General features: G+C 38.6%; 1 protein-coding gene across 3 annotated transcripts in view; it reads left to right on the top strand.

The window, feature by feature from the left end:
* Positions 1 to 26728, top strand: part of RPS6KA2 (ribosomal protein S6 kinase A2) — a 262329-nt gene that overhangs the window by 158980 nt on the left and 76621 nt on the right. For all 3 annotated transcript variants that reach the window (XM_088161421.1, XM_088161422.1, XM_014875797.2), the window contains 2 exons: positions 16462 to 16578; positions 20590 to 20671. In XM_088161421.1, the coding sequence (XP_088017547.1) occupies positions 16462 to 16578; positions 20590 to 20671 (199 nt within the window). The remainder of the gene's footprint in view (positions 1 to 16461; positions 16579 to 20589; positions 20672 to 26728) is intronic.

Raw genomic sequence — 26728 nt, 5'->3', positions numbered from 1 at the left:
ATCTCTTCTCTTCTGATTATCTGAGCAGATATTGCTTAACCTCCAAAATGGCTAGGACCACTAAGAGCAACAAACCCTGCAAGTCAGGGGAAAAATTTGAAATAAAATGTGGGGAAGTTGCAGTCAGTTGGCAAGAGAAATTAAGCCATAATGAATAAAGGGAAGGTAGAAAGAAATTTTGAAATTTAATTTTTCATGTGGGAAACTTTCTGGAATTGCAGACTTTGGTTTTGGGTGAGTACTGGAGGTAGTTTCTGGACACAAGAAGGGATTGTTTATTTGTGTGGTGGTCTGAGGCATGTGTGCTTCTCCGTGCTTCTTCTGTGAGCAGTGTAAATGATGAGTTTCCAAAGGATGGGTACCTGCAACTTGTTTTAGCTCTCCACATCTGGATGCTCTTGGGACCACTGGAAAGAAACAATTCGGAGTTCTTGCAGAGAGACGTGTTGGGCCCATACTTGTGTCAGCAGAAATGGGAGTGAGAATTGAAGCAGCTGAGCCCTCTAACAGTTCTAATGAGCCACTATTTGGTCTTTGGGAGCCAGAATATCCTATGCCTGCAGGTAGCACCCTGCCAAAACACACTGGAGACCCTCCCACCTAGTGAGGGTATACTGAATTTAAGGGGAATAACTCCTCTTGGTGGCATTTCAGGCTGTGCCAGCAAAGGTTGGGTCAGAGAGGAGCTGTATGGAAATGTCCCAGGACATCCTGCAAAGCTGACCTAGGCACTGCATTGCCAGGTCCAGGAGCTCCATCCCAGCATTCCCATACAGTTCTGCAAGCATCAGCATGCTCTAAACAGCTCAGTGTTTCAAGATGGGCCAGTTCATTTCCATTAGCCTAAAAAAGAGCTTTTAGTGTACATACTTTTGAATCTGAGGTAAAGCATTAATACCTGCTGGTACAAGCTTGAAGATTTAGAAACATGAATTGTACAGACACTTAAATGAAAATAAGCAATTACATCAGTGTTGCCTTACGATAGGGCTGGGGAACCCGGAAATTTGGCCTCTGTTTCTGGTCCTGTCAAATTCACTGTGTGACTATAGGCAAGCATCTTAACCTCACAGCATCTGAGGTTAATACTTACCCAACATGCAGGGTTTTCTGAAGCTAGAGTAGTGTTTCTGTTGTTTCTTTGGCATCCTGCAGTGGATGATGTTTGCAGTGCATATGCTGTTGATAATAGCATAGAACAAAATGAAATGTAAATTACTTTTTTATTTGTTGTAAGTGAAAAATGCAGAACTCCCAGCCCATGTTTTTGATAAAAATAATTGCAGACCATCAAGCAAGTAAATTTGCATAACAACTTTTTGTTTGTTTGTTTTTAGGCATGTGATTAATCCTAGGTTTTTGATGACCCAGATTAGGTCATCATTGCAGTAGTACAGAAACTTTCTAATGGAAAATTATAGCAATGAATTCCCTGAGGAAAGAAATGTACAAAGGAGCCATTTCTATTGCATTCAAAAGGAAACCATCAATTTTTCATTGCTTCATAGATGCAGCTCCAAATTGCAAAACTCATCTTCTCTCAGTGTAAGTGGTTTAGGGGCCTTTGGCATTAGTGGTCAGTGGAGTAAATCCTGTATGTGGATTGTGGAAATGGTTTTTCAATGGCAACAGAAACTCTCAAGGGAATTTAATTTCTCTTTCACAGAGAGAAAAAGCAAGATGAGGGGCCATTGCAGGACTAATGCACTGCTGGGCTGTTCCTCAGGCAGTTACCTTATGCATTTATAAACAAAGGTTTTATATTCATTCTCTACAGTCAAGTGCTTCTGTTTGGCAAATCGTTTTGCACGGGTTTACTGAAGGTTATGAGTCTTTCATAAACCAGGTGAACCATGCAACTTCTCATTTCGCTTTCAGCTAAGTTAGTTTTGAATTACTGGATTTCAAACAGCTCTATATTATTGAAAGATTTTTGCGTAGATTGCCATATCTACTGGCATCCTTTGCAAGAAGCTTTCAAATCTGGATGAAAATCTAGATTTTCATGGTCACTTTCTGTATAAACATACAGGCCTAGGTTTTTTGTTGTTTAAGTAATCATGTGTTCAGACCTGTATCAGTTAAAGAAAAGTTTCTTTAAATACCTAGGCAATTTTTAATCCAGGGTTGGTTTTTTTAATGATTGTTCTTTGCAAAGCATTATATTCTATAACTGAAGTTTTTCACACTGAGGAGTGCTAAAATATGCATGGATATGGTTCTGGAGCTCTTCTCAGGGGGTTAGTGTATCAGGGGCTGTGGGAATTCCCCCTTGCAGATTTTCATGTCAGGGATACATGGCCCAAGCAAAGTGCCACCTCCTGAATACCAAAAGAGTTGGCATTTAGTTATTTCAGAGAAGATTTTCTTTCTGAAGGAAGATGAGCTGGTAAAATTCTAGATTTTCATTCTGCTTCCTTTTACAAGAGGTGAAATAACACAGCATTATCTGGTTTTTTAGCCAAGCAACAAGTAAAATAAAGGCCTAATTCCTCAAACTTTTATTTCTTCATCGATTCAGTGAAGTCACACTGTTGGAAATCCACAGTTAGGATCTAATAATGTACTATTTCTCAAATAGCTTTTAAAAACCAAGTGATGCATCTGCTCTTCATCCCTGACTTTTCTTCATGGAGTGATGCTATTTATGTGTTTTGATGATGCTCTAAAGTCTGTAGGAAGTCTTTTGATGGTCTAGCCAGTATTTTGTTAACAGGATGTTTCCATCTTCTTTTACTGCTTTAAACTTACCAAAAACAAATTTAGTAACTCTCCCTGTTTATAAAGGAGATGACAGTGCTAGCTGATTAAAAGGGGCATAATTTGTTGCCCCACTTAACTCATGTTGTTGATGAGCTGCAACAGATATTGATGCCAAATTCACTTTTTATATGAGTAAATTTGGCACATATGCATGACAGTTCTTCCTCTTGTACCATCATTAGCAGATTTTTAACTGGCAATCTGCCACTGGGGAAAAGGAGAACTGTTTTCACTCAGTGTGCATCTTGTGATCGCCATCTGTATCCTCTGTTTTTAGGGCCTGATCCTGCAAAATTATTACAAGAACAGTTAGTTCTCCAACATCTACTTATGTTGCTGGTAATTAATGATGCCTATTTATAAAGAGAGGGGTATTTAAGAGCTGGGGCTTATATTTGTAAGGTGGACTCTGAATATCTGTTACAAATATTGTTATGGTCACCATTTTTTAATAGGATTAGTCGTATTTATATCCATGTGGAGATCATTGTGGGTTCTTGAAAAAACACGAAAAAAGAATGTAATATCGGATAGGACAAAACAGAACAGGGGCAGCTGAAGGGTGGTGGGATACAAGTTAGTAACACATGAAGTGGCACCTCTTCTGAAGTTTTTCTGCCCTTCCCAGGGAAGGATTTTCCAGATTTCTAACCTGAGTTTTTTATGCTGTGGTTAGGTTTATTGCCACTGACTGTATCCATAGTATAATTTAGGTTTGATACATGCCTCCAGTCTTGTACAACTGGCAAAATGTTGCAGGTAGACATTATAACAGGTTTGGTTTAGGGCTTGTGTTTCCATGCGCACATTAGATGGTGGGAAACAGCTTTTGTTTAGGCCAACTGTGTTATCCCCAAGTCCCTGAGTGGCCTGGCAGGGAGTGCAAGACCAAGTCTGAGTCTCCCATGTACCTGTCCTTGTTGGCATAGAAGTTGGTACAGAGATGAGAAGCCGATGTGGAATTTTTGTTTCTCTTTACTCTTAATCTCCAAACGAAGGCTATTTACACAGCAGTGTTATATGTCACCCAGCTTCACTTGCTACTTCATAGGACTGGAAGTTTAGCTATTGCAACTATGCAGAACTGTAATTCTTATGTTAGTTGACTTTTTAGATGGTTTCAGTAACATGGTTTGACCCAAACTCACTGATGACATTCATGTGTATTTTCACAAGCATAAAGAGCTCTATGAAGACAGAAGATTTTGGTATTGACCTGTACAAAAAAGTTTCAGTTGTAAGTTCTGGATAAAATTCAAAAACAGCAGATGACAATTTACTCAGCCTTTGTGGGTAAAGAAACATTTTTAACATTGAAAACAAATCCAAAAAAACACAGTCCAAAAATAATGTTCTTTGGACAACTGAGCCTTTAATAAAGCGAGCTGGAACTCTGCTTTGGCATAGCAGGACCCTGCTGTGCAGTCAGCAAGAAAAAAGAATGGTTTTAAATGCAAATTAATTTAAGAATACAAGCAAAGCAAAATTCATAATCAGCTTTTCACTGTGTTTTACATTAAAGAGGTTTTTTCTTTACGGTATTGTCTTAAATTGCAGAAACTTTACCTCCCATGGTGTCTTGGAAACACTGGAATTGCTCCTTTTATGACAAAATGGGGGAAACAAATGAGCGTTGGACGTGTGTATTTGATTAAAGGCTTCTTTAAAGTAACACTTTTGTGTGGTTTCAGCTTTCCTCTTTGGCTTTCACTTGTCATCTTTTGGTTGTGTTCTCTATTTTTCCTTTGTCCATAATATTAATTTCAGCTTCCTGTCGTTACTGGTTGATTGAATTACTTCACTTACCACTCAGTTGTCTTCTTGTTGTTGTTTATAAAACATCACTATAGTTACATGTGATACATATATGGTTGGCTGGCTAGGGTTATAAAATAAGGCTCAGTATAAAGGCTTTAATATACTGTGTGGGCACAATTGTCTAGGACTCCCTGAGAAGCACAATAAATGCCTTATCTGCAAAGGAACAGAGTTGCTGTTGCTTGGTGTCCTGCATTTCATGCACAATTACTGAATTCAAGTGATTTTCTAATTTTTTATGTAGGAAAGAATTATTGATGATTATAATGTGTCATCAGATTCTTCAGAATTCTGTCTCCCAGCTTCATTAAGGGTTTCACTGACATTGCAGCCCAGTGGAGCCAGCTCACTAGGTGATTTTGAGTGTCAGTGGGATAGCATCCACCATATGGAGCACCAAAAAGCATTTTATTAGCTTGATATTAAAAAAAAAGAGTACACCTGTGTAAAGTGTGGCACTGTATTTTGCTGTTCATTTTTCTTTGTTCGGGTTACTAATGGAAGCTGTATCTGAAATGAATGTTAAAAATCGTATTGGAAGATCTCATTTAATCTGTGCCCATTCACTTTTCTTTGAATGGGAGGTTAGTCTCCTCTTGGAGTCCCAGACAGTTCTGTGGATGCTCCTGAGCATAGGAACAATCTCACAGTTTACTGTACAGTAGAAACCTTTAACTTCTCCAACTCATTGGGAATAAACTTGTGAGAGAGATCATGATGTTGGACTACAAAGTTCTTTATCTGTGCTCTGGTCTTTTTGTAGGTACAGTTCTGTAATCACTTGTGAGCAAACCTGTCATTTCAGTAAGACAGAAGTTATATGTTTGTCTTCTCTCTGCACCTTGTCCCTTTACAGTGCACAGCAAACTGATTTTCAGTAAAGCCATTTGGATTATCTTTTATTAAAACAAAAAAACCTCAAAAACCAACAAAGACTTTACCTGTTAAGATGCCATGTATTCATACAACTGTTGTTTTAACAGTTTTCAGCCAGAACAGAAAAGTATTGAAATAGCTGCAGGTCAATGAAAACTACCTAGCAGGAACTTGGTAATTTCCATTTGACCTTTTTCTTCCTTGTGTATATGTTAACAAAATACTTGTAGAATGGAGGCTAAAGCAGTACATTTGCTTTAAAACTGGTATACTCAATACTTTAAAACCCCAGAAGCTTCTGCACAGAAATGGATTAAACAGAAAGAGCTCCTTTCCACTGCCTTCCTTCATCATCATCATCATCACTTTGTTTTAAGTAGGGTTTTTGTGAATAAGGTGGTTGAAGATAAGAACGAGGACCACTTGATGTAAATGTCCCTTTACACGGCTGGGTGAGTAAAAGAGCTGCAGGGCAGATGAAAGCCATGCCTCACAGTCTGCAGGAACGTGGGGATGTGCGCTGCACCTGGGCTCAGCTTTCAGCTGTCTTGGCAGTTTTCTAAATGATGCCAGGTGATCTAATGGGTCAAATGCTACAAGGACTGTGGAAATAAGTAAAAATTATTTTGAATTAAGAGACTGAAGAAACTGTTTTTTCCCGTACCTGTTAAAGCTTCTCCCAATGTAAAAGTTTGGTGTGGTATCTGACACAGGATTGTGGGTTTGCCTCCAGTTTCATGGCCAAGAGCCCTGATTTTTCTGACTTGGGTTGGCAGAACATGGCAGTAACCACACAGGGTAAGAAAGTCTCTGCAGAAAGATATTGCAATTGTTTGTACAAGTATATATCAGGTCAGAAAAATGTAATTATGAGACCATCATGCATTGTCTGCTGGAGAGTGTAGAAAATCCATAGTGAAAAAGGTGGGTTGATCAAAAACTGGCCTGGAAATATCCAGTATAATGCACAGCGTGTATGCTCCATCTAATGCTAAAGGAGTCATTGAGGAATGAGGGAAGGAAGAACTGATATAAATCTGAACTAATTAGCATAGACTTGCTTTACAGTCAGCAGAAAGAGGCAAGCTTACTAAGTCCTGGTTTAGACTACTAGAGACGTACTGATGTCTAAAAGAAAGAAAAACCTAAAAGGACCCTCTTTTTTTGTCAGCTGTCAGTACAGAAGTTTAGACAGCTAACTCATAAAGAGTTTGGTTGTTGAACAGAGTGTGGACATATGTTTGGATGAATCCTACTCTGGAAATCATTTTCAGTAGACTTCAGTAGACTGTGGATCAGCTGTGACTGAACTTTTGCTGCTGTGAAGCTGTCATGATAAGTTTGTTAAGATCCCAGTCAGCTGACAACCAACTAACTTATCACCTCCCCCCACTTTTGTTAGACAAAATCACTTTATCCATTGTAAATCTCTGCAAAACAGATTGGTGCAGCAGTTTGACCTCTTCGAAATAAGGGAGTCTTCCGAAGAGTGTTGCAAAGGTGTTCTTTGCATCCAGATGGAATTTCTTGTGTTTTGTTTATTCTCATTCTGAAAATACACAACTTTTGAGTCAGTGTGTGTACATAATATATGCTTCTGTTGAGTACAGTAATTGTAAACAATTATTCCCTTCACAGAAAAGATGATATGTGATAATTATTCAGCAGCTTCTTCCTTGGAGACCGGCTGTGTGAATCTTTGAAGGACATGACCTAAACTAGAGGTTTCTTAGTAGCTAAAAAAACCCACAAAATGTTATGGGCCTTTTCCTGGGCCAGATTTTCAGTAAACTGCTGAAACTCTGTTTGAAGAGGTACTTGTACATGGTAACAGTCCTTAGGCACTGAATTATGAACGCCTGAAAATAATGACCTGGGTCTTAGCTGTGGTTGTAATAAAAGTATACAGCTGAAGAGATAAGTTTTAGTATCCCTTGCTAAATATTTGTCCATGAAACTGGAGCCAGCATGAGATGGGGTATTGTCAGGTACTTTGTGTAACCTTTTTTTTTTTTTTTTTAAATCTGTGTGTTTTTGTATAACTTAAAAACTTGAAGCTGGAGTCTACATAAATAAGCAGAGTCTGCATCCACTGCATTCATACTGTGCTTTGGAGGCCCAGTTGAGTTACTGGAGAAGACTGGATGCCCAAGGCCATTAACCATCTGTGCAGCAGAGCACCTCTGGTCCCCATCATGCTCTCAGCCTTTGTTTTGGGAGCAGTTTTGAGTGTGCCAGGGCTGTTTGCCAGCTTCCCCATCAGATCACTCCAGTACATACATGCATGCCTGTACTTTCTCCTCACTCCAAGAAGATGGTTAGGTATTTAAATTGGAGTAAGCTGCTGCATAAAATGGGCAAAATTTGCATTTTAAGTCATTTAATATTGCAGTTCTTCTCTTGGTTTAGTTGTCTGTTGGCATAGGCACAAGCCAATTGCCCTTGTCTTACGTCCTTCTTGATACCTCCTTTTCTCTCTGCCCTTCAAATCTTATTCCTCTGTCCAAGTTGCTAAATTTATCATATCATCTCTTAGAGTTTCCTTTTATACTATCTTCTCTCTGCCTCATTCAGCTGCTTCAGCCTCTCTACTTCAGTGCCTTCACGGATGCTCTATGTTGTGAACAGTAGCATTAAAACTAATTTGTATTTGCTTTGATTCCATAATGACCTTACATGAGTCCATCTCCCTATTAATACTCTGCCTGTAAAATGCCATTGAGATAATGAACCTCATTACAACACTTTTTTCCCTAACATAATGCCAGCAGGACTCCAGTTCGTGAAGTACAAGCTGGTTGAACCCTTAGTGGATGCTTGATTTAATTAATGGGAGGATGCAAAATGTGCAAGCAGGTCAGTATTCCTCTTGAAGACAAAATGATAATTACTAAACCCTACAAGTGATGTGTAAACAGCAGACGGGTATATTTCCTAAACGGACTAATCCAACACTTCACTAATGCAATTATCTCTTATTACAGCCTTTTGTCGACTCTGCCTCACATTTCAAGATGAAACCTGGTATTTTTCCCTTAGTATGCATATTAAAGATGATTCAGTTCTTTAAAATCACCATGCAAATGCTCCAGGGCTTTGTATTTTCTACTTACTGTGTTGTGGTGCCATTTACACTGCCGTGGTGGGCAGTGTTTTTTTTTTTTTTGATCATGAAACAGTGAGGAAATGGTTCCAAATATGTTTTGCTTAAGCAGTTTATCTTTCTTGTGCAGCTGGAGTTTTTATTTCACACTCAAATGCACTAGTAAAACATCAGGCACCTTTTTCTTCTAGTCTGTGAAGCAGCTGAGTATAGCAATAAGGAAATTGGAGTAATTTAGCACGTATTTATATTTTTTGAATAGTATCATTAACATATAGATCTTTTTTCCGTCTTCCTTCTTTTTCAAGCCTAATATCATAGTATCTGAGCATTTGGTATCTTTCCAGAGGGCAGTGCCTAACCACACGAAAGAGGAAGATGGCCTTACCTGCATTTTACAGATGGGAAGCTGGGACACGGGGATGTGGGGGGTACCTGTATTCTGGAAATGCATGGAGCATAGGTTGCCATCACATTAGGGCTGTCCCATTGGGGCTTTCCTGTGCGTGCTGATGTGCTGCAGCAGGTGCCAGGCAGCTCTGCTGAGTGGCTGCAGTGGTTGGTGGGGGCATCCCTGGGAGGGTCTCTGCCAGGAGTCACCCAGGCCACTCACAGAGAGGTTGTGAGTCAGACCAGAGTGCACAGGGAACAATACTGAGCTGGGAACCAGCCTTGAGCTGGTAAAAAGAACACAATCATTTTTCAATGCAGTCACGTACATTGGCCCCTAGCATTGCACGTAACCCTGCTCAGGTTCCTGTTCATAACCCTGTTTAATGGTGACATAGAATCATCATAAGGAAACAAGAATACTTACCCTTCTAAGAGTCACGTTTTCTTCCATGCATTGGGAGTTAGTTACTTGATGAATGAGCAGCAAGTGTTCTTCTTTTGCCTATTCACCGGCAGAAGCAATCAGCAATGGACCGTGGCACACCTGGAAGCCATGCCAAGTAGGATGTTGGTGAAAACATTCTGCTCTTATTTATTGTAGAAACAGCAATATTGCTGAGTTCTTTGTCTTTTAATGGTGTGACTCATTTTGATACTGTTTTTGTATTTGAGTATTTGTAGAGAGCTGCCGTATGAGTAAGGTTGGCCAACTGTTTGTATTTTTTTCTGTGACCAGATGGTTTTGCTTTTGTCTTTTTCTTTTTAACCTCTTGCTTTAACATTTTATTAGGCACTCTTTCTACTCACCACTTCTCCTAAACTCTTGCAGTTTGCATAAGAAATAGCATAAAAATTAGAGTTACCCTGGCTAGTGATTTATGCCCACAGTTGAAAGTTAGATCAAGAATCAGTGTCTCCCTGTACTTAATGTATATCTTCACTTGGAATAGGAAGATTGTTCTCCTCATGTAATTTTGCAGTCACAGTGTTGTATATATTTGTCCTAGTCAGGGACTGGGTCTGTAAAGACACTATAGTCTTCAGATAAAGAGCACCAGACTTCAAAATGTTTCAGAGCTAAAGAATTCAGTGGTAGGCTGCCTGATAGCTCGTGTTTATCTCAGGTGTATTTCAGATAATTTGTTGGTTCATTACTGCAGTATGAGGATTCCACATTTTTTCTATGTTAATTCTCATGGTATTCCCACGGGATAGCAAAAAGCAACTATCCCTATTTTTTGAGTTAGGGAGCAAGTAGAAAAAATGCCTAATTTAGCAAGCTGCAAAATCCTGACCAGTGGGCTATTTCCAACACCTCGAGTTGTTTTAATTGAGAGGATGTTTTAATTGTCTAGATGTTTCAATTTTATAAGTTCTTTTGCAGAATCTTCCATTTCAATAGAAGTCTCATGGCATTTGCCAGCAAACATCTCTCTTGTAATTGTATTAAAAATCTGTCCACAATACTTCTCTATTTAAGTATGTTTCAAAATCAAATGATAAATGTGAATTCATCTCATACAACTGCAGAAGCCCCTAACTCAGCAAGTTATCTTGACATCAGACAGAAACGTGCACTTTTTAGGATGTGATTTCTTTTAAGGATCTGATCTCCTTTAATCCTGAATTCATCACTCCTCTCTATTGACTGCAAAGTAAACCTAGTTCAAAACCTTGCCTCCTGCACTATAAATGCTTGCATTTATTTAGCTGAATTCAGCCTTAAGTGATTCATCAAAGATACACAGGATGCCTTGTAGCACAAAAGATTTTATTCAAATCTCCCAAGTACTCAAATCACCTCATGGACTTCACCAATCTATCCAGCAGATTTATTCACTGCCTTTACTCTCTGTGATTCATCTCTTCCTATTTAGTTTGTTGGACTTCAGCTGAACCCCAGCTGTACAGGCATGTATTAGGAAGAAGAAACTAAAAATGTAGGATGAAAAATTGGAGCTGGAAAGAAGTATTAAGCATTTTAAAGAGAGCTTAATAGTTAAGCTCTCTAGAAAAAGGTCTGCTGAATTTAACAGCTGATTTCCACGGAAATGTTTCTTAAGGTTTTTGTTTTCCAGTAAGTTATGACATACTTGTTGGACTTCCAAATTAAAGATAACACATTCTATTCACCTTTGTGAAAGATCTGGGAAACAAATCCCAATCTCTCTTAAAATTGTAAGAGACGATATAATATAAATAATATGGATTATTCAAGTCCATATGACCTTTTGAGAAGGTAGGTAAGCTTATGCTGGAAAGCCAGATACAGACCTGGCACAATGTCCAGCAAATTCACTGTGAGTTCCACATGCTTCTTTAAGCGCTCAGTAAGTCCAGTTCATTGTTGTTAAAGCAAATGTTTATTTGACAGAGGCTAACAAAGCAACAAGGCCCATTTATGGCATTATTACTGTTTACATCTTTCCAGATGACAGTAGAGGCCAGAATTTGGATTATAACCCATTTAAAATGGAAGGTTTCTTATTAATTTTTTACTCCAGCTGCTGGAGACTGACTTGGGAAGAGTCTAATGAAAATGCTCCTATACTTTTTTTCTTTAATATAGATACTTGTCCTCAAAGAACTGAATGCAGGCCAGCAATTCATTTCCTGCCCTAGGCAGTATTTGAATAGCCTATTATGTCTGTGACACAAATTATTCTCCTATGGGTTGAGCCAGATTAGAAACTGTGAAACAGAGGTAGAAACCTGGCCTCATCTTTATCTGACACATCCTGTCCTAACTATTCCCATATCACTGTTTTAAACATGCTTTCTTAATGAATCATACTGCTTTGAAATGTTGTGTTGACTGTGATACTTGGTAGTTAAATAATTGTGATTTGGGTTTATGTTAGGTGGTAACCTGCCAAACGGGAAGATTGGTAATAAAATAAAGTCTGTATCCTGAGCATATGCTGTAGACAAATAATGGTTATCTCAAACAACAGCAAAATGACTTCTGAGTTAAGCTTTTTTCTTATTTCCTCCTGCCACATTTTCATTGATTTCTTCAATTGGCCTCAGATCCTAAAGCATGCAAGCCTGAAGATGTAAAACTTGCACATCAAAAGTGCAGATAGTTTTGTTGGAAAGGGAAACTTACCCTTTACAGCCATACCTGTATGCCAGTCTTGATCCTCTGCAACTGAGGAGATGACCAGGCATCCTGTAAGGAATCCTTTCGTACAGATTTTTCAAAACAATAATCATATAAAATTAGCACTGTGACTCTTTTGCATATGATATGGTAGCATAAATTTTTCCATTGGTAAAAGCAGCTGATTCTTGAGTAATCTCCCCTCCTGATATTTCAGGAAGTCTTGGTGAGGATAGTTTTTTGCATGTGGGTAAAATATATCTGGCAGCTAAGGTGGTCTCTTTGTTTGGTGACCTTAGCTCTGCTTGTTCAGAAACTAGCTGGGGAGTAGCCAGACAAGACTCCAAAAGGTGTTAAACCTGTCCATTTTCTAGGAGGTATTCTTTCTATAATGTTTGCTGAGAAGCTGTGGAACAGGCAAGATAATATATTGAAGAGCTGCTCTCCAGGAAGGCCTGCCCTTTTGAATGACTTTGTACTCCACTGCCAAATCCATACCCCTACATTTCTTGATTCTACATGTGACAGTGGGTTGGGAAGTATTGTTGCAGTTAGAAGAGTTTCCTGTTGTTGCTCTCAAGCAGCCACTGAGCATTAGTGCATCTCTTTCTCCAAGGTTGCATGAAGAAGTCTTGGAAGTGAGCTGAGACCAATGCTACAGGGAGCTATTGCCTTCCAGGAGCCCCAAAGCAGATGTGTCTGCTCTCCACAGTCCCAGGGCAAGAAGAGGTTCTCTTCTCCCAGAGGAGAAGAGATCAAAATGGTCTTTCCATTTTAATAGTGAGTTATTTTATGTCCAAACCTTCTGCCAGCTTTGGGGGAAGCCTTTAAGTGAGTAATGCAGTATATAATCAGACCTGGAATAGGGCTTTCTTGTATTAATATAGAGAAGAACTCTCCATTCCTCTTTTATCCTTCCAATTTATTGCCCTCCCTCCTCTAGTCTATCCTGCTTGACTGTGTGCTTTCTTCAAGCCACCAAGAACATCCATCTCACTTTTGTCACAGGATGATGGTTTTTTTGTGCAAACATAAATATTTAGAGAAGTTTACAAAAGATTAAGCTAATGCAGTGTGGGGTAAGTCAGCAGGGAGTAAGAGCCTGGGCTGGTGTGCACAGCTGTTGCAAGATCAAACTGTGGAACATTCACTTTTGATTCCACCGACTTTATTGATCAAAACCAGTTTTAAAGTTGGCTGGGTTTTTTATTTTGGTTGTTTGTTTTTTTTTTTTCCAGACTGAAATCCTTTCCATCAAAAGAGCTTCTTCAGTGTGCAGGCTTTGTCTGTATTGTGATTCTTTTGTCTCAGTTTTATTGTTGTTATGCAAATTCCTGATGCAGATATGGTGCACTTGCTAGAACACTGAAAAATAAACCTGTATTAGAAAAGTTTATAGTATGTAACCCAGACCAAAATAGTTGGGAGACCTGCCCACAATACCTGTGCTTTGACAGTTTGAGTTTCACTCTGATCAATATCTGAGAAAAATTATGCCAGATTCCATATTAGCATAATACAGGAAGACTTCAAATGAGAAAATCCCATGTAAGTAAGAAAGTAAATAGAGACTATAAGACTGTTTGGTTTGTGCTAGGGGCTTTTTTTTGCTAGAAAATTAAAACAAACAAAGTTATTCTGTGATTTATGCAGCAGTAAGTAATAAAATTATAGAAATACATTCAAGGCAAATGGGTGCATGGTGCAAACACACCAGCATCTATTTCCTTTAAGGGGCTGTGTCTGTCTTCAGTCTCAAGCACTGCCAGTTTGGCTTTCTACTCCAGGGGGAAGTGGATTTGTCATACCAGCTAAAATACTATCTACCTCTTGGACAGCTCACAAGTGACACCACAGTGGTGATGATGGGTGAAAAAACTGCTGTCTGGCATGCCTTTTCTTCAGTGCTGCCTTGCTGCCCCTTTCTAGTGAGGCAACCACAGGAAATCCACAGGAAATCCTACCTTCCTAGAAAAATATCCTGCTTCCTCCTCAGGGCACGTGGATCAGCCAGCTCGACTGGACTGTGGGCAAATTGAAAGAGAATAATCTTTTGTAGGAAGTGGCTCAAGCTTCAGCATTTGAGGCACTGAAAACCACATTGGACAAAAAGCCAGCTGGTTGCTCTGATTAAGTGTCAGTGATATTTTGGGCAGGATTGTTGGACTAGATGACCCCTAGAAGCCTCTTCCAACCAACGCTTTCATATTTTGATAATCACAAAATTTAGCATGTTTTTTCTGTCTTTAAAATCTGTGCTTCTCTGATAAACATTGTTAGGCCTTGTATTTGGTTCCATTTGCTGTAAACACGCTTTTTTCCCCTGAGCTTTTAATTAAAGATGCATATAATTAAAGTACTGTTTTTATTGCATGTTATAAATTATTCATGCTATTCTATGGGAGTGCAAGAAATTTTTAAGCATTCTTCCAGCAAGCTGAATTTTCATCATTTTAATACTTTCAATATATTCCTGTAACTGAACATGTTTCATGAACCTAAAGAGGTTATATTAAATTTAGTAATACAATGAGAAATATGCTTAGGGTTGTAGGTCTTTGACTTTGATGAGTAATATGAACGGGCAAATTGAAACTCACTCATCATTTAAATTGCAAATGTAGCTGAAAGTGACTTCGTGTTTCAGGCTGGAATACAAAATAATAGAACAAGATTATATATTTAATATCAGAAAGTTATGCTATCTCGCACAGCAGTTTAAAGTCAGAAAAACGAAAAGAGAGATCTTGGCAGTTCTGTACTTAGAAATCCTTTAGATCTCTCTGTGAAAACTGTTCACTGGTTTCAAGCATTTCCTTTCAGGCAAACCTGAAACTGTAGGAATTAGGATCAGAAAAAGGAATTGCTCTGAAATTATGATTATTTTCCATGATTGTGGTAGCATGAATGAACTACAGGAAGCTTTCCAAACCAAGAAGAGGATATAGTCTACTGTTCCAAAGTATGTGAGTGTAAAGAGGCAGGGAAGAGGAGGGATGAAAATACAATGTAGAAAGCAATCTGGGTAATGCAAGCCATGTATCTGACAAATTACAGCTGGTAGAAAGCGATAACAATTTTTCTGGAGAAGAGAATCAAATTTATTCTTATTTAGCACAGAATGTGTTTTGGCCAAATATTTTTGTGTTTGTTTTTTAAGAGCGGGATATAAATGTTCTCTTTCTGGGTCTTATAAAGATTTTTTGGGGAGGAGAAAGGAAAATTGCTGGAAAAGTCCATATAAAAATGCTTGTGAGATTGCAGTTATCTCTGCCAAGTGCAGAAATATTCAAACTTATTCCTCGTTGAGTAGGTCTTTTCAAACTGGGAGATTTTTAAAAAGAGGTTTGTACTGAAAATCCATATTTTTGTTGTGGAGAAGTTAGAACAAGTAGTTTGAAAAAAAAAAAACCCACACCAAACAAACCAAAAAGCTCAACTGTAGGTGTACAAAACACTACAGAAATAAAAGGGTGTGTAAGTATTACCTTTCCTTATCTTTGTGTCCTTGAGAAGCAGGTTCTTTCTTGCAGGTTTCTTTTCAGCTCAATGACTTTCTGGGTTGCTGCAAACTCTGTGTAGTCCCTCTGGGTCTCAAATGACCCAGTTGCTCTCTTTTTAGAGGAACATGCCAAAATAACATGGAGCAAAAAACCTGAAACTAATGCCATATGTCACAGCTTGCAAGATGAAGGTCCTGGTTCAACTGATGTCTTTGAGGAATGTGCATCTATTGACAGAGGACAGATTTTAACAAAAGAACCTGAACAAATCCAAAGGGTATAAAACTAATTTTTGCAAGCGACAAAGTGTGTGTCAATCTTCTCCCAGCACCACCTCATTTTACATCTAATCGTTAATTTGTTTTCTGTTGAAATGGTTACTAGTAGTAACTTTCTTATTTTTGAAGTAAATAGGAAGAGGCTTTTTTAGCAATGTCTTTTCTTTGTTGTCTACTCAGTAGAAGAATTGCTGCTTAAGACTAAGAAAGTTTTTAAAGATTGACTTAAATGATGATTTGAGGGGAAGCTGAGAAAGTATGTTGAGAGAAGTGTGATGGAGCCTCTCTAGTACAGATTTGAGTACATGCCACTCTGCTAGCAAGGTCTCTGATGGGAACACCAAGCTCTGCAGTGTATTTTTGGCTTCAGCTTGTATAATCTGTCATTATCTAGTCATTTCTTGAGGCTTAATAAACAGAAGTACCAGGTTTGGATGTCCTGACAATTACCCTCCCCAGCTGGTAACAAGTATGTGGAATATTTAGACAAGCATTTTTTTCTGTTTTCAAAATTTGCTACATGATTGTAGCACTGCAGAAAAGATTTTAATAAACAATATGTTTCCTTAAGATAATGGCTCTGATTTGGGCATTTTGGTTTTTTTTTTGTTTTTCCCTCTGCAGGAAGAAGGTATCGTGAAGGAAATAGACATCAGTCATCATGTCAAGGAAGGTTTTGAAAAAGCAGATCCTTCTCAGTTTGAGCTGTTGAAAGTATTAGGACAAGGCTCATATGGAAAGGTAATTTTTATTGTCATCTAATCACCCAGAGCAACACTGAAAATATTGTGTTCTTTCTCTGAGTTCATTCATACTGCTGATAATTTATATTATCCAAATATAAACTATATTGTAAAAGCAAATAAGGAAAGCCCTCTTATCTTCATTTTAGTAACACTTCAGTCTTTTAGCTAGATTTCTGCATATGAACCAGTTTAGGAAAAAGCAGCTATGGCTCTAGACCTGGACTAATGAGCACCAGTGATTGTTAGTAAGCATCACTGTTTATGAACAGTGATAAACAATGTTTATGGATTCTGACCTATGCATCAGGGAGGTGAGTGTACCACTGCTGCTTAGTTGGAAGGTGTAAATAGGAGCATTCAAAGACTTAAAGAAGTTAGCTGCACAATTCCCACTGAGGACAACCTCAAGCACATTTCCAAATTCCAGACTACTTTTTAGTTCACACTCAGAGGCCTTGAAAGGTCCTGGAGATAAACCCCAGTGCAGAATACAGTAATCATTTATAGCACAAGAGCATGGTGGAAAAACCCTTCCTGTATGACCACAAGCTAATTTGTGGAGAAATAACGTTCTCCACATACCTTAAGAAAAAAGATTTTTCTGAATTCCAAAGACAGTTCTTCAGCAGGGCATATTGATTGGAATTGAGAACAGGAAGGAAAGATGGAGAGAAAGAAGGAGAAGTCAATTCAGCCTTAAAGTGTTTCCATGGTTTAAATTAGACATTGAAACCTCTGGAACAGTGAACATAGTTGAAGCTAGGCATCAAATTCCTTATAAATATAAGTATATTATTCTGTGGAGTTTTAAAAGCATATTTTATAATCAGGACATTTAGTTTTCCTCTGAAAGGAAGCTGTATTAAGAGTATTTATCAACTTCCTAGTTATTCTAGAATTATATCTATAATTAAATCTGTTAGAAGTTCCCTGAGATGAGAGATCTCAAGAAAGCTAACATTCAGTACCAAGTCATGAAATCAAGAATTTCTTCAGAGCATGGTATATTAAAGTTTTAAATATTAAATGAATGTGAAAAACGAAACAGCTCAAAATTAGGTTTACAATGGGATTCAGTGTAAGAAGGAGAAGAACAACAGAAAGAAACATCTTTGATAAAAGTAACAGAGGCAGAATAGTTAGTTTTCATATATAGGCAGTAAAGATTTTAGAAATGGTTTTCTGGTTATCTTATATTGTATTGATGCATTTTCAGTATTGCTTTCTAGCCTTACGGATTTTATAAGCAAAATGCCTGGTGTTTGCAACCACTTCCCAAAAGGAAGTCTGATTTCTGAGGCATCAGAGTGTGAGTGTGGACAATGTCCCTGTCTGGAGCTGCATGTAATTACAAATCACTTTCCATATCTTATGTGAGAAATATCAGTAAACTGCCTGGCTGCAAAAACATGGGGAAGAGAGATCTGCTCTGCATTTCTTATGCGGTCCCAAACCACCTACATTTTTATCACCTTGGTATTTGAGCTAATGGTTCAAATCCGTGTCTCTGGAAATGTAGACCATTAAGTTTTCAAGGTGTTCACCCAAGGCCTAAATAATTTCTTGCAGGATTAGAGAAGATGTCTTTAGTGTCAGAGGGAGTGCCCCCAACACTCTTGAGATGCAGAGCACTCGCTTAGCTTTTTATGTCAGGTTTTGGGTGATGCACCAATTTCTCCAGCTGAGGGAATTCTGCTATTTCAGGTGTTAATAACCTGAGGTGTTTGCAAACATATCAGACTAGAAAATTGAAAGTCATGCTCAGCCCCATGCACAGGCTATTCTGGAAAACTAGTATAGTCCATCTAATATAACCTGCCAAGTAAGCACTTCAGGGCTACTTGGTGGTTTCAAGAACAAAATGTAGCATTGCATTTAAGAATAATCAGATAGGTGACATCATTTTGCAATACAGTGCATTTTCATTTGTTCTGTTCCTTTCTGGTTTGGTGGTTGCTTTGATGTCCTCTGAAATAGAACACGGTGTTCTTGACTCATCTCTTTTGGAGGGAATGCAGACAAGTGCCCTATCTGTATCTACTGTAGCACGGGAATGCTACAGTGAACAGCTGAGTAGTGACTGGTAATGTAAATTGATAATATTGCTTATTACAGCAATGTGGATATTACAAGATTGCAAGATTATATGGCAGACAAGATATTTCTAGAACTGCAGCCTAATATTTCTGCAGATGCAGTATGCTGTGCTGTTTTATACACAGTGCTGCTGAAATCCATTATCTTAAGGGTTTGGGTTTTTGAGGTAAAAAGCCCATAAACGTTTTTAAAAAATAATAGTACAGCTGAAAATCTAGTGTCTGGACAAGGCTTGCTTTTGATTTTCTTCTCCTTTTCAATGTAATACAAAAATTAAATTTTTTACTTGACCTGGACAGAAAAATATCCCAACTTTTTCTGTAAACTTCTAAATTAATTGACTTCCTGTTAATGCTGGACCAGCTGAGCTTAATTTATCATGAATAACAGCAAAAAACGCTTCAGAAAGTCTTTTGTGAACCTGTTGCATCCAGATTTCATCATTTTTTTCCTACAGTTGTGAGCACTGGAGGTATTTCTGTGTTCATCAGAGTAGGAAGCAGGAGCTGGGAGCAAGCAATGTGTGCTCAAGCTTGGCTGGTCAGGGCAGCTGGGCTGAGGAGCTGTGCTTATCTCCTATGCACAGGAAACATCTTGAGAAGGAGAGTCTCACCAAAACCCCATCAGATCATGTCATAGGAGTGTTGCAGCTGTGATGCTGTCAGATGTAAGAGTCCTGAGGAAATTTTCAGAGAGAATTGAGAATTTACCCTTTTACCTTTTTTTTTCCCACCTTCTGTACCTGCTTGATAAAAGTTGTTCTCCCTTTCCACAAAGCTTTCCTCAAATGGGTTTGAGAAAATCTAATCTGTTTACAGGTTGGGGATTTTTAGGAGGAAGAGTCTTTCAACTTGAAAAAATTGTGCTAGAAACATACTTCCTTCTTCCTTACTTTTTGGCTTTTTTATATTTTAGGTGGAGATAGTTGACAAAGCTGAATGGTTCCTGGATAGGCAATTATTAAAATAATTGTAATGATATTTTAAATCCAAATAGACATTCATTAGTTAGATAATTTCACTTGGTCTTTGTTAATTTGTATATTAATGCATATATAGGACTGCATGTATGTGGGACTATATTTTTATTTCTACATTTGGCATTACTTCAGCTTCTGTCCAGTAACACAGGTGCTGAAATAAAAACAAAAAACCAAAAAACTTATGACCTCAGCAGAGTGTGTCCTGGGAACCAGCTAAAAGAGTTGTTTCTTTTATTTCAATTATTAAAACACTGAAGGTCTTATAAAGACCAAACTGGTCCCATTGTTCACTACCTCTCCAGTGTTCATTTGCACTGAGGGGCAGACAAGAAATATTTGCAAGTACTACAATAAATAGAGTACAAGTTTAGCTACAAATTTTATTTTATTTTAATTAAAATTTTACACTGTCAGAAGATGAAGCATAGGAGACCGTGACAGGAAAAACTGTCTTTTTTTTATAATAACAATAGATTTTCAGCTGTATGAACTTTCTGCTTCAGCTGCATCTTAGGCAAGTTGCTACTCATGACTTATGCATGAATGGCACCAAATTGATTTTTTTCTTTAATTTAATTGATGGCAATAATTTTAAGACACTGCACATTCCCAGACACAATTGAGACGTAATTTTTTTTCATGTAAAGCTAGTCAGAATATGAAGAGATATGTGTAACTTTTCACCCATCTTTAACTGATTATATGAAGTCAATTAATAATGTTGAAAATTGATTTTTTTGTGAGGTGATAAAGTCTTTAAACAGAAAATTTCCAGAGCTAGCTCAACCAATTGCAGGTGAAATAGATATGAAATGCTTTCAGCTAGTAATTTTCATTAGATTTCCTGAACCATAATATCTATTATCCTATGGAATGCAGTAAATAGAAATTCAGTACTCATCTATGCAAAACATTTGCTTTTTACAGGTATTTCTAGTCAGGAAGATAAAAGGGTCTGATGCAGGCCAGCTTTATGCCATGAAGGTACTTAAGAAGGCAACTCTGAAAGGTAAGGGTTGGGACAGTGGCTGCAGTCTCTATTTCTGTGCCATGTAGTAATTTATTTTTCTTGCTGTCTTTTATGTTGTTGCTACCTTGTAGTATATGAATGCATAAATATGTCTCTGCCGTCCTCCAAAATTTTGCCTCTCTGTAGGTGAATGCTCTAAAAAGAACTTAAACAAAAATGTGTTACCTATACAGTATGAGAACAGAAAAACAGAGGTTTGCAGCTTCCCAGCTGCACGTTTTCTTTACTTTCTTGCTGTTGTTTTTATGACTTCTATTTGGTATATATTAATTTGTATTGAAATGTCACTGTCTTTCTGTTGCTGAGGTAAATAAGGATATTGCTGAAGTAAAACCTGGCTCCTACTGGGCAGAATGGTCTTCCCAGCTGGTGCTTCTCACTATGTGCCTGAAAAACCATGGGAACCCGTTTTCAAGTGTGAGGAGTCATTCTGAGACCATTCAGATCATGCTGTTTCCTAGCTCATGGGCTGTGGGAGGCTAGGGCCAAATGTCTGATGTTTAAAGCTGGTCATTCTCTTCTGGGGCCACTGCTTGCTACAGACAAAAAAGAAGTGGTAGTCAAGCCCAGGACTGAAAAACAAAGAGATTAAGCTCAGTTTCACTTGAAATCCTTACTGGTTGTTCCTCCTCAGAGTAAGAAGGATGCAGTCATCTTCTTGTTTCCCTGACCTAGCACTGCTTTGATCTTTCCCTCAAAAGCCTGACACTTCTTGCAGATAAAGAGGAGAGCATTCATTTTGTCTGGAGCAGATATTTTGCTTTATCTTGCACAGTGTGGGTTTGTGCAATGCAGTGCAGTGTCAAATGCAAAGAATAATCATCGAGTGACCAGATAGTTCTGATCATTTAAAAATACAGATTTCTTCAGCATGCCTTGCTTTGGGGAACCAAAATATGAATAAAGCTACCAGTAACTGCAAGGTAGAGCTACTTCAGGTGGTGTCAGGCAGAGCCAGCACCTCTTCTGAGTACTGGTTAAAATGGGGATCAGGCACACCAGGCTTTTTTTTTTTTTTTTTCCCTAAGAAAGCCTTTTCAGGGGAACATGAGTTTGAAGCAATGCTGGCGTGTGTATCTTTTTGTTTGGAGTCTAGACGAGAATGTTTGTTCTAGCAGAACAGCCCAGTGTAAATAAACACTTAAACAGAACAGCAATGGGTCAGGCCTGTGCACATCACGTGTGTGACAGAGTGATTCTCTGGCTTCTCAACCAAGAGCAGGGCTGGGAAATGCCCAAACTTAGCCGAGCTCAGCTGGGGAACATCATCTAATGATGGTGTCTGAGCAAGGTCTGTGTAACACCTCAGACTTCAGAATCTACCAGAAACTTATTCCTGTTTCTTTTGACAATGCAGAGTATTTTTATCAAAAGGGAAAACTGGGTATTCTCTCTTTTTCTATATAACTCTGAGGAATGTTTGGCAGAAAAAGCTTTGGCAAGGGAGATGGGTTTTTTTGTATCCCCAAACACTTTGTTGTTACTTAATATTTGATGGTGAGACATGTAACATTAGATTCCACTGTAAAACAAAAGACTTTTATTGTGGCAGTATTTCAGGAGATGTCAAAATTTAGGTTGCAATTTGAAAGTACCCAAAGTGTTCCATCAAGTTTCTATTCTGCCAACAACAAGAACCTCTTTGCAGTTCTGTGGTTCTTTATAGCATAGAAATGCTATTTATTGTCTTCTCAAGTGTGGGGCACAAGATCTAAAAAGGCTACTTTGTGATTTTGGTGGATTGCATTTCTCTCCCATTCAGGCTACTTACGCCTCTGACTGCTAGCTCTGGATTTCCCCTTAATCTCAAGATAACCAGCACAGGGCTAAGAACTAATCTGTCCACACCAGTTTCTACAAGTAAGTTAAAACTGACAGGTGTTAAAGTACAAAAATAAAGGCAGAACCCCACTGGCAACAGGGTGAGTGAGACGAGCAACAACGAGGATTGCTGTCAGTAAGCTTCCATGTAACTTTTGGCAGAGACATAATATTTCTGACAGCTTAATTTCATCTTTTAAGTGAGAGTGCTGCATTGTTGCTGACTACCTACACTTAAAAGGGCCGGAAGTCACTCCAGTGTGAAATATTTATGACCCTGTCAAGCAATGGGAACAAAGCTACAAGTACGTGTTAGCACTGCATTCAGTATCTGCTGACAAAAGGCATGCTACGAGACAAATTTGATTTTACTTTATCAACTGCACTCTGCACAAGTACCACATGGAGCAGGAAAGTCAGATCTCTCTATGACAATTCCATTGACAATGGCCAGGCAGCCCTAAATGTTATAGTGGTTATTTTCTATAAAACAAATTTTGCAAAGCATGTAAGTGGAGAAGTCAGAAAGAAAACAAAAGAAGATGGGATAGCAAAGCTGATTTCTTTCCTGGATTAGTCTGAAGAAATAAAACCTGGATTAGTAAGAGACCTTCAGGAGTGATGGTACTTGCTCTGAAGAACAACCATAGTAGGTCCTGTTGAGGGATTTCCTACCCTGGGAGCCTGACTGTGGCTGGCTGTAATGTTTAGGAAGAAGCAGAAGTACAAAATGGTGTTTTCTCCAGCTGCTGCTGCCTCCTCCCCTTTCCAGGGTTGCCCCTTGTTAGCATGATCCCAACCTCACCAACAGCAAAGGTTAGTGTAAGAAGGGCACAGCAAGCAGCAGCAGAATTCTTCAAGCGTTTGCAGTTCAAAAATGGTTTTTGATACAAAAGAGACTTTGTAGATCAATCGTATATGTATATTTGAGCTTGAAAAAGATCTGCTAATCAGCAGGACCACTCCTGCTGTGAAGGGAAAATTAGACTCCAGAATATTCCAGTTTAGATTGTAAAAATTTGCAGAGGCATATGCTGTACACACAAATATTTGTGAAAATTAAATTAATCTTAAACTCATGAAGGTTTATTTTAAACATAGAATATATCTGAATAAGCACCTGTAACAGCATGGGGAAAGGGGAAAAGCTACTGTTACTTTTTGCTGTAAATGAGAGCATCACACATAAGTTTTTTTCCTTTCTGCCTTTTCTTTTTTGGGAGCTTGTGGGTATCTGATTTTAAAACAGAAAGCTTTCTGAAGAGAAACTAGATAAGTGTTTCATTCTAATTATTAACTTTAGGAAAACCTCATTAAAAGTGTTTAAGGATGTTATGTGTGTAAGGTGCCAGATATAGAATACATCAGATTTAAGGCTGCACGTATGTGTAACTCTAACTTATCTCTCTTTCAAATGCTCTATATTAAATTACATTACCTTAATAGCTTCCTTTGCAAATATAAACCCTTTTGGGGGCATCTAGGGGCTCAAAGATATTTAGGCATTTAAATACCTTCCAAGAGTGAGACTTTTGCCCTTCAGAATGTCATTAAATAATATTCTTAAAATACTGTTCTTCAAATGTTGCTTTCACACCTTTGTTACACTCTACTTTTTCTTTAAAATCAGAGTTTTACATAAAATTGACAGATAATAAAGTTGATCTATATGTTTAAACGATTACAGATATGTTATCAGAGAGTCTTTAGTGCCAATCCTGAATACATAGTAAATCTGAGGGAACCAGAAATAAACCAGGGAGTGTTTATTCTGTGTATGTCTGTGTCTGGTATTCACCAGCAAAGCTGGAACAGAGAGACAGAGCAAGCTGATTGCTCTGATTCATTCAGTATTTCTCTCGAGGTTTCTCAGGCTCCATCCGCTTTACTGAATGTGCTTCAGAATTCCGTGATCAAGAGTTGTTTAGATTGGTTACGGTGTAAGCCTCATTAAACACCCATGAAATGCCCATAAATCCCCAGCAGGTTGCTGTGCTGGAATGTAAGGGAGCTCAAAAATCAAAGACCCATTCCTCCAGGAGATGTGCAATCTAAGAGAAAGTGGCATGAAGCCGTAATTCACTGACATAATGCTCGTGAACTTTATTAATATTGCAGTGGTGATGTAGCAAGGGTTATGTGATGGATCATGAGGATGCAGTTTGTGTCTGCCCATCTGGTTGCCACTGGGCTGTGTAAGTCTTGGCACTGGAAGCCGTTTGACCCTGAGAATGCAATCTGCCTTTTTGTGCTTACTGGGTTTATAAATGATAATCTCTTTTGTCAAAACCTCTGAAGTGCTTTCCAGCTTATGATCCCCTCAGTTTAAGCCAGCAGGCTTAGAGGTTTGCTGGTGTGTGATGGTTACAGGTGCAGTAAGCTGTGAGAGCAGCTTTAGTGACTCATGGAGATCTTGGGCATTCTCAGGGATGTAGGATTGATAATATCAATTATACCTGAAATCAAACTACTAACTTAGTGCAGTGTGATTTCTGTCTAATCCACTGATAAAACCGTAGTAGTGATTTCCCAGGACACCAACCAAAGTGGCTTCCTCAGTTTTCCTCTGTATCTGACTCAATTTCCCTGTAAAAAATGTGGTTAGAGATCAGATACACAAGTCCAGTGGTTTCCCTCTGGTTTGAAAGGAAGAAAATGTCAACAAAACGAGAAACTGTTTACCTTATGAAATGAGACTCAGAAAGAGTCTTCACCTCAGGTAAAACTAGCTCTGTTGTGCCAAGGTTTTCAAGGTGTATTTTTCTATTTTGTACAGTCCCTGTATTTGGTGAGACGCCCTGGTAGTCATCCAGGTTCACCATTTAAATTTTGGTTTATTATCTTTTCTTGAAGTTCTGCTATATTTGTTATATCTTCTTGGGCCTCTTATTACCTGCTTCTGAAAAGATCACCAGGGAAGTGCTGTCCACAGGACAGTCTAGACCTCACAGCAGAGGTATCCTTGCCCTGCAGTTTGGAGGGAAGGCTGTGTGCTCTGCATCCTTGGAACAGCTGCCTATGCATGGCTTCTTTAGTCTGAGAATTGTAACCCTCCAAATGTCAGGTCTCTGAGCTCAGAAAAACACAAACATTGCTGGACCTGGAAGTGCCCTTAAAGATCCAGCTGAGATATAGACTCACCCCTCTCCACAAATAACCATACACTTATTTTTCAGTCTTGGAAAGAAATAGCAACTTCTGCGTGCACAAACACAGAAATATTTGATTCCTCTGTATATTTCCCAGTGGCTCTAAAATGTAAAGATCAGCCTAGTGAGTATGTGCTGAACCAGACAGCAGTGCTTTTGGGTCACCCTCTGGACCTGGCCCATTTACATGCACATTTTGTGCAGGCTAGGAGTCAAGAAGTGCTGCAGAAGGTGCCAACTTTCCTCACAACTTAAGAGCAAAGTGGATTTAATTGCTGTTACCTGAGGAAGCAGAGCTTTCTTTCCTCTGTGGAGTTTTGAAAATGACACCAAGAAGTTCTTCAACAACCAGTGCTTAGGGGTCACTTTTGGGCTGTATTTTTCCAGTGCCTTTGCAAATTTACTTGTGTCAGACCACCTCTTTCTTGCTCCCCTAAAAAGTCAGCTCGCCTAGGGCTTGCTTCCTGAAGGAAGAAAGGGTTCAGTACGTAAGAGAGGGCTCGCTTAGGCTGGCTGTCCATAAAAGTTAGATGGCACCGTGTGGGAGACTATCATCTGGGATTCGTTTCTGAGAAGCAAAATTACTCTGTTTTCACATTCTTCACGTAGGTCACACGTCAGTTTCAGCTTCCTCGTGGCTGTGGCGTTTGGTCCAAGATGAAGGTTTTGATGGTTGAAGAGTGACCAGCAATCAGCATCAATGACAGCCTCTCCTTTCTATTTTCTCTACAGCATTTTCTATCTACATGCAATAGTAGTCAATACACTCAAAAGGTTTCCATGGCACAGTAATTTAACTGACGTTTTCTCAGCAGCAGTAGATTATTTTTGTAAATTTGGGCAAAGGCTGAGTTGTTCAGACAATTGTACTGTGTCCCTGGTCATCTTTCAGATCTTTGGGCTATGACATAGTTGCCATTGAGTGGGAATTGTCTTCATCAACATTGCAAACTCAGAATTGACTTTTCTGCTGAAAGAGAGCCTACATTTCCCCTTCTTCTGTTTCACATATCTCCTTCTATTTATATTCCTTTCTTTCCTTTTATTTTGATAAATAAGTCTTTGT

The sequence above is a fragment of the Sturnus vulgaris genome, chromosome 3, assembly GCF_052056855.1.
Source record: "Sturnus vulgaris isolate bStuVul1 chromosome 3, bStuVul1.hap1, whole genome shotgun sequence".
NCBI lineage: Eukaryota > Metazoa > Chordata > Aves > Passeriformes > Sturnidae > Sturnus > Sturnus vulgaris.
The sequence above is the reverse complement of the archived record's forward strand: the minus strand, read 5'-3'. Positions and strand labels throughout refer to the sequence as shown.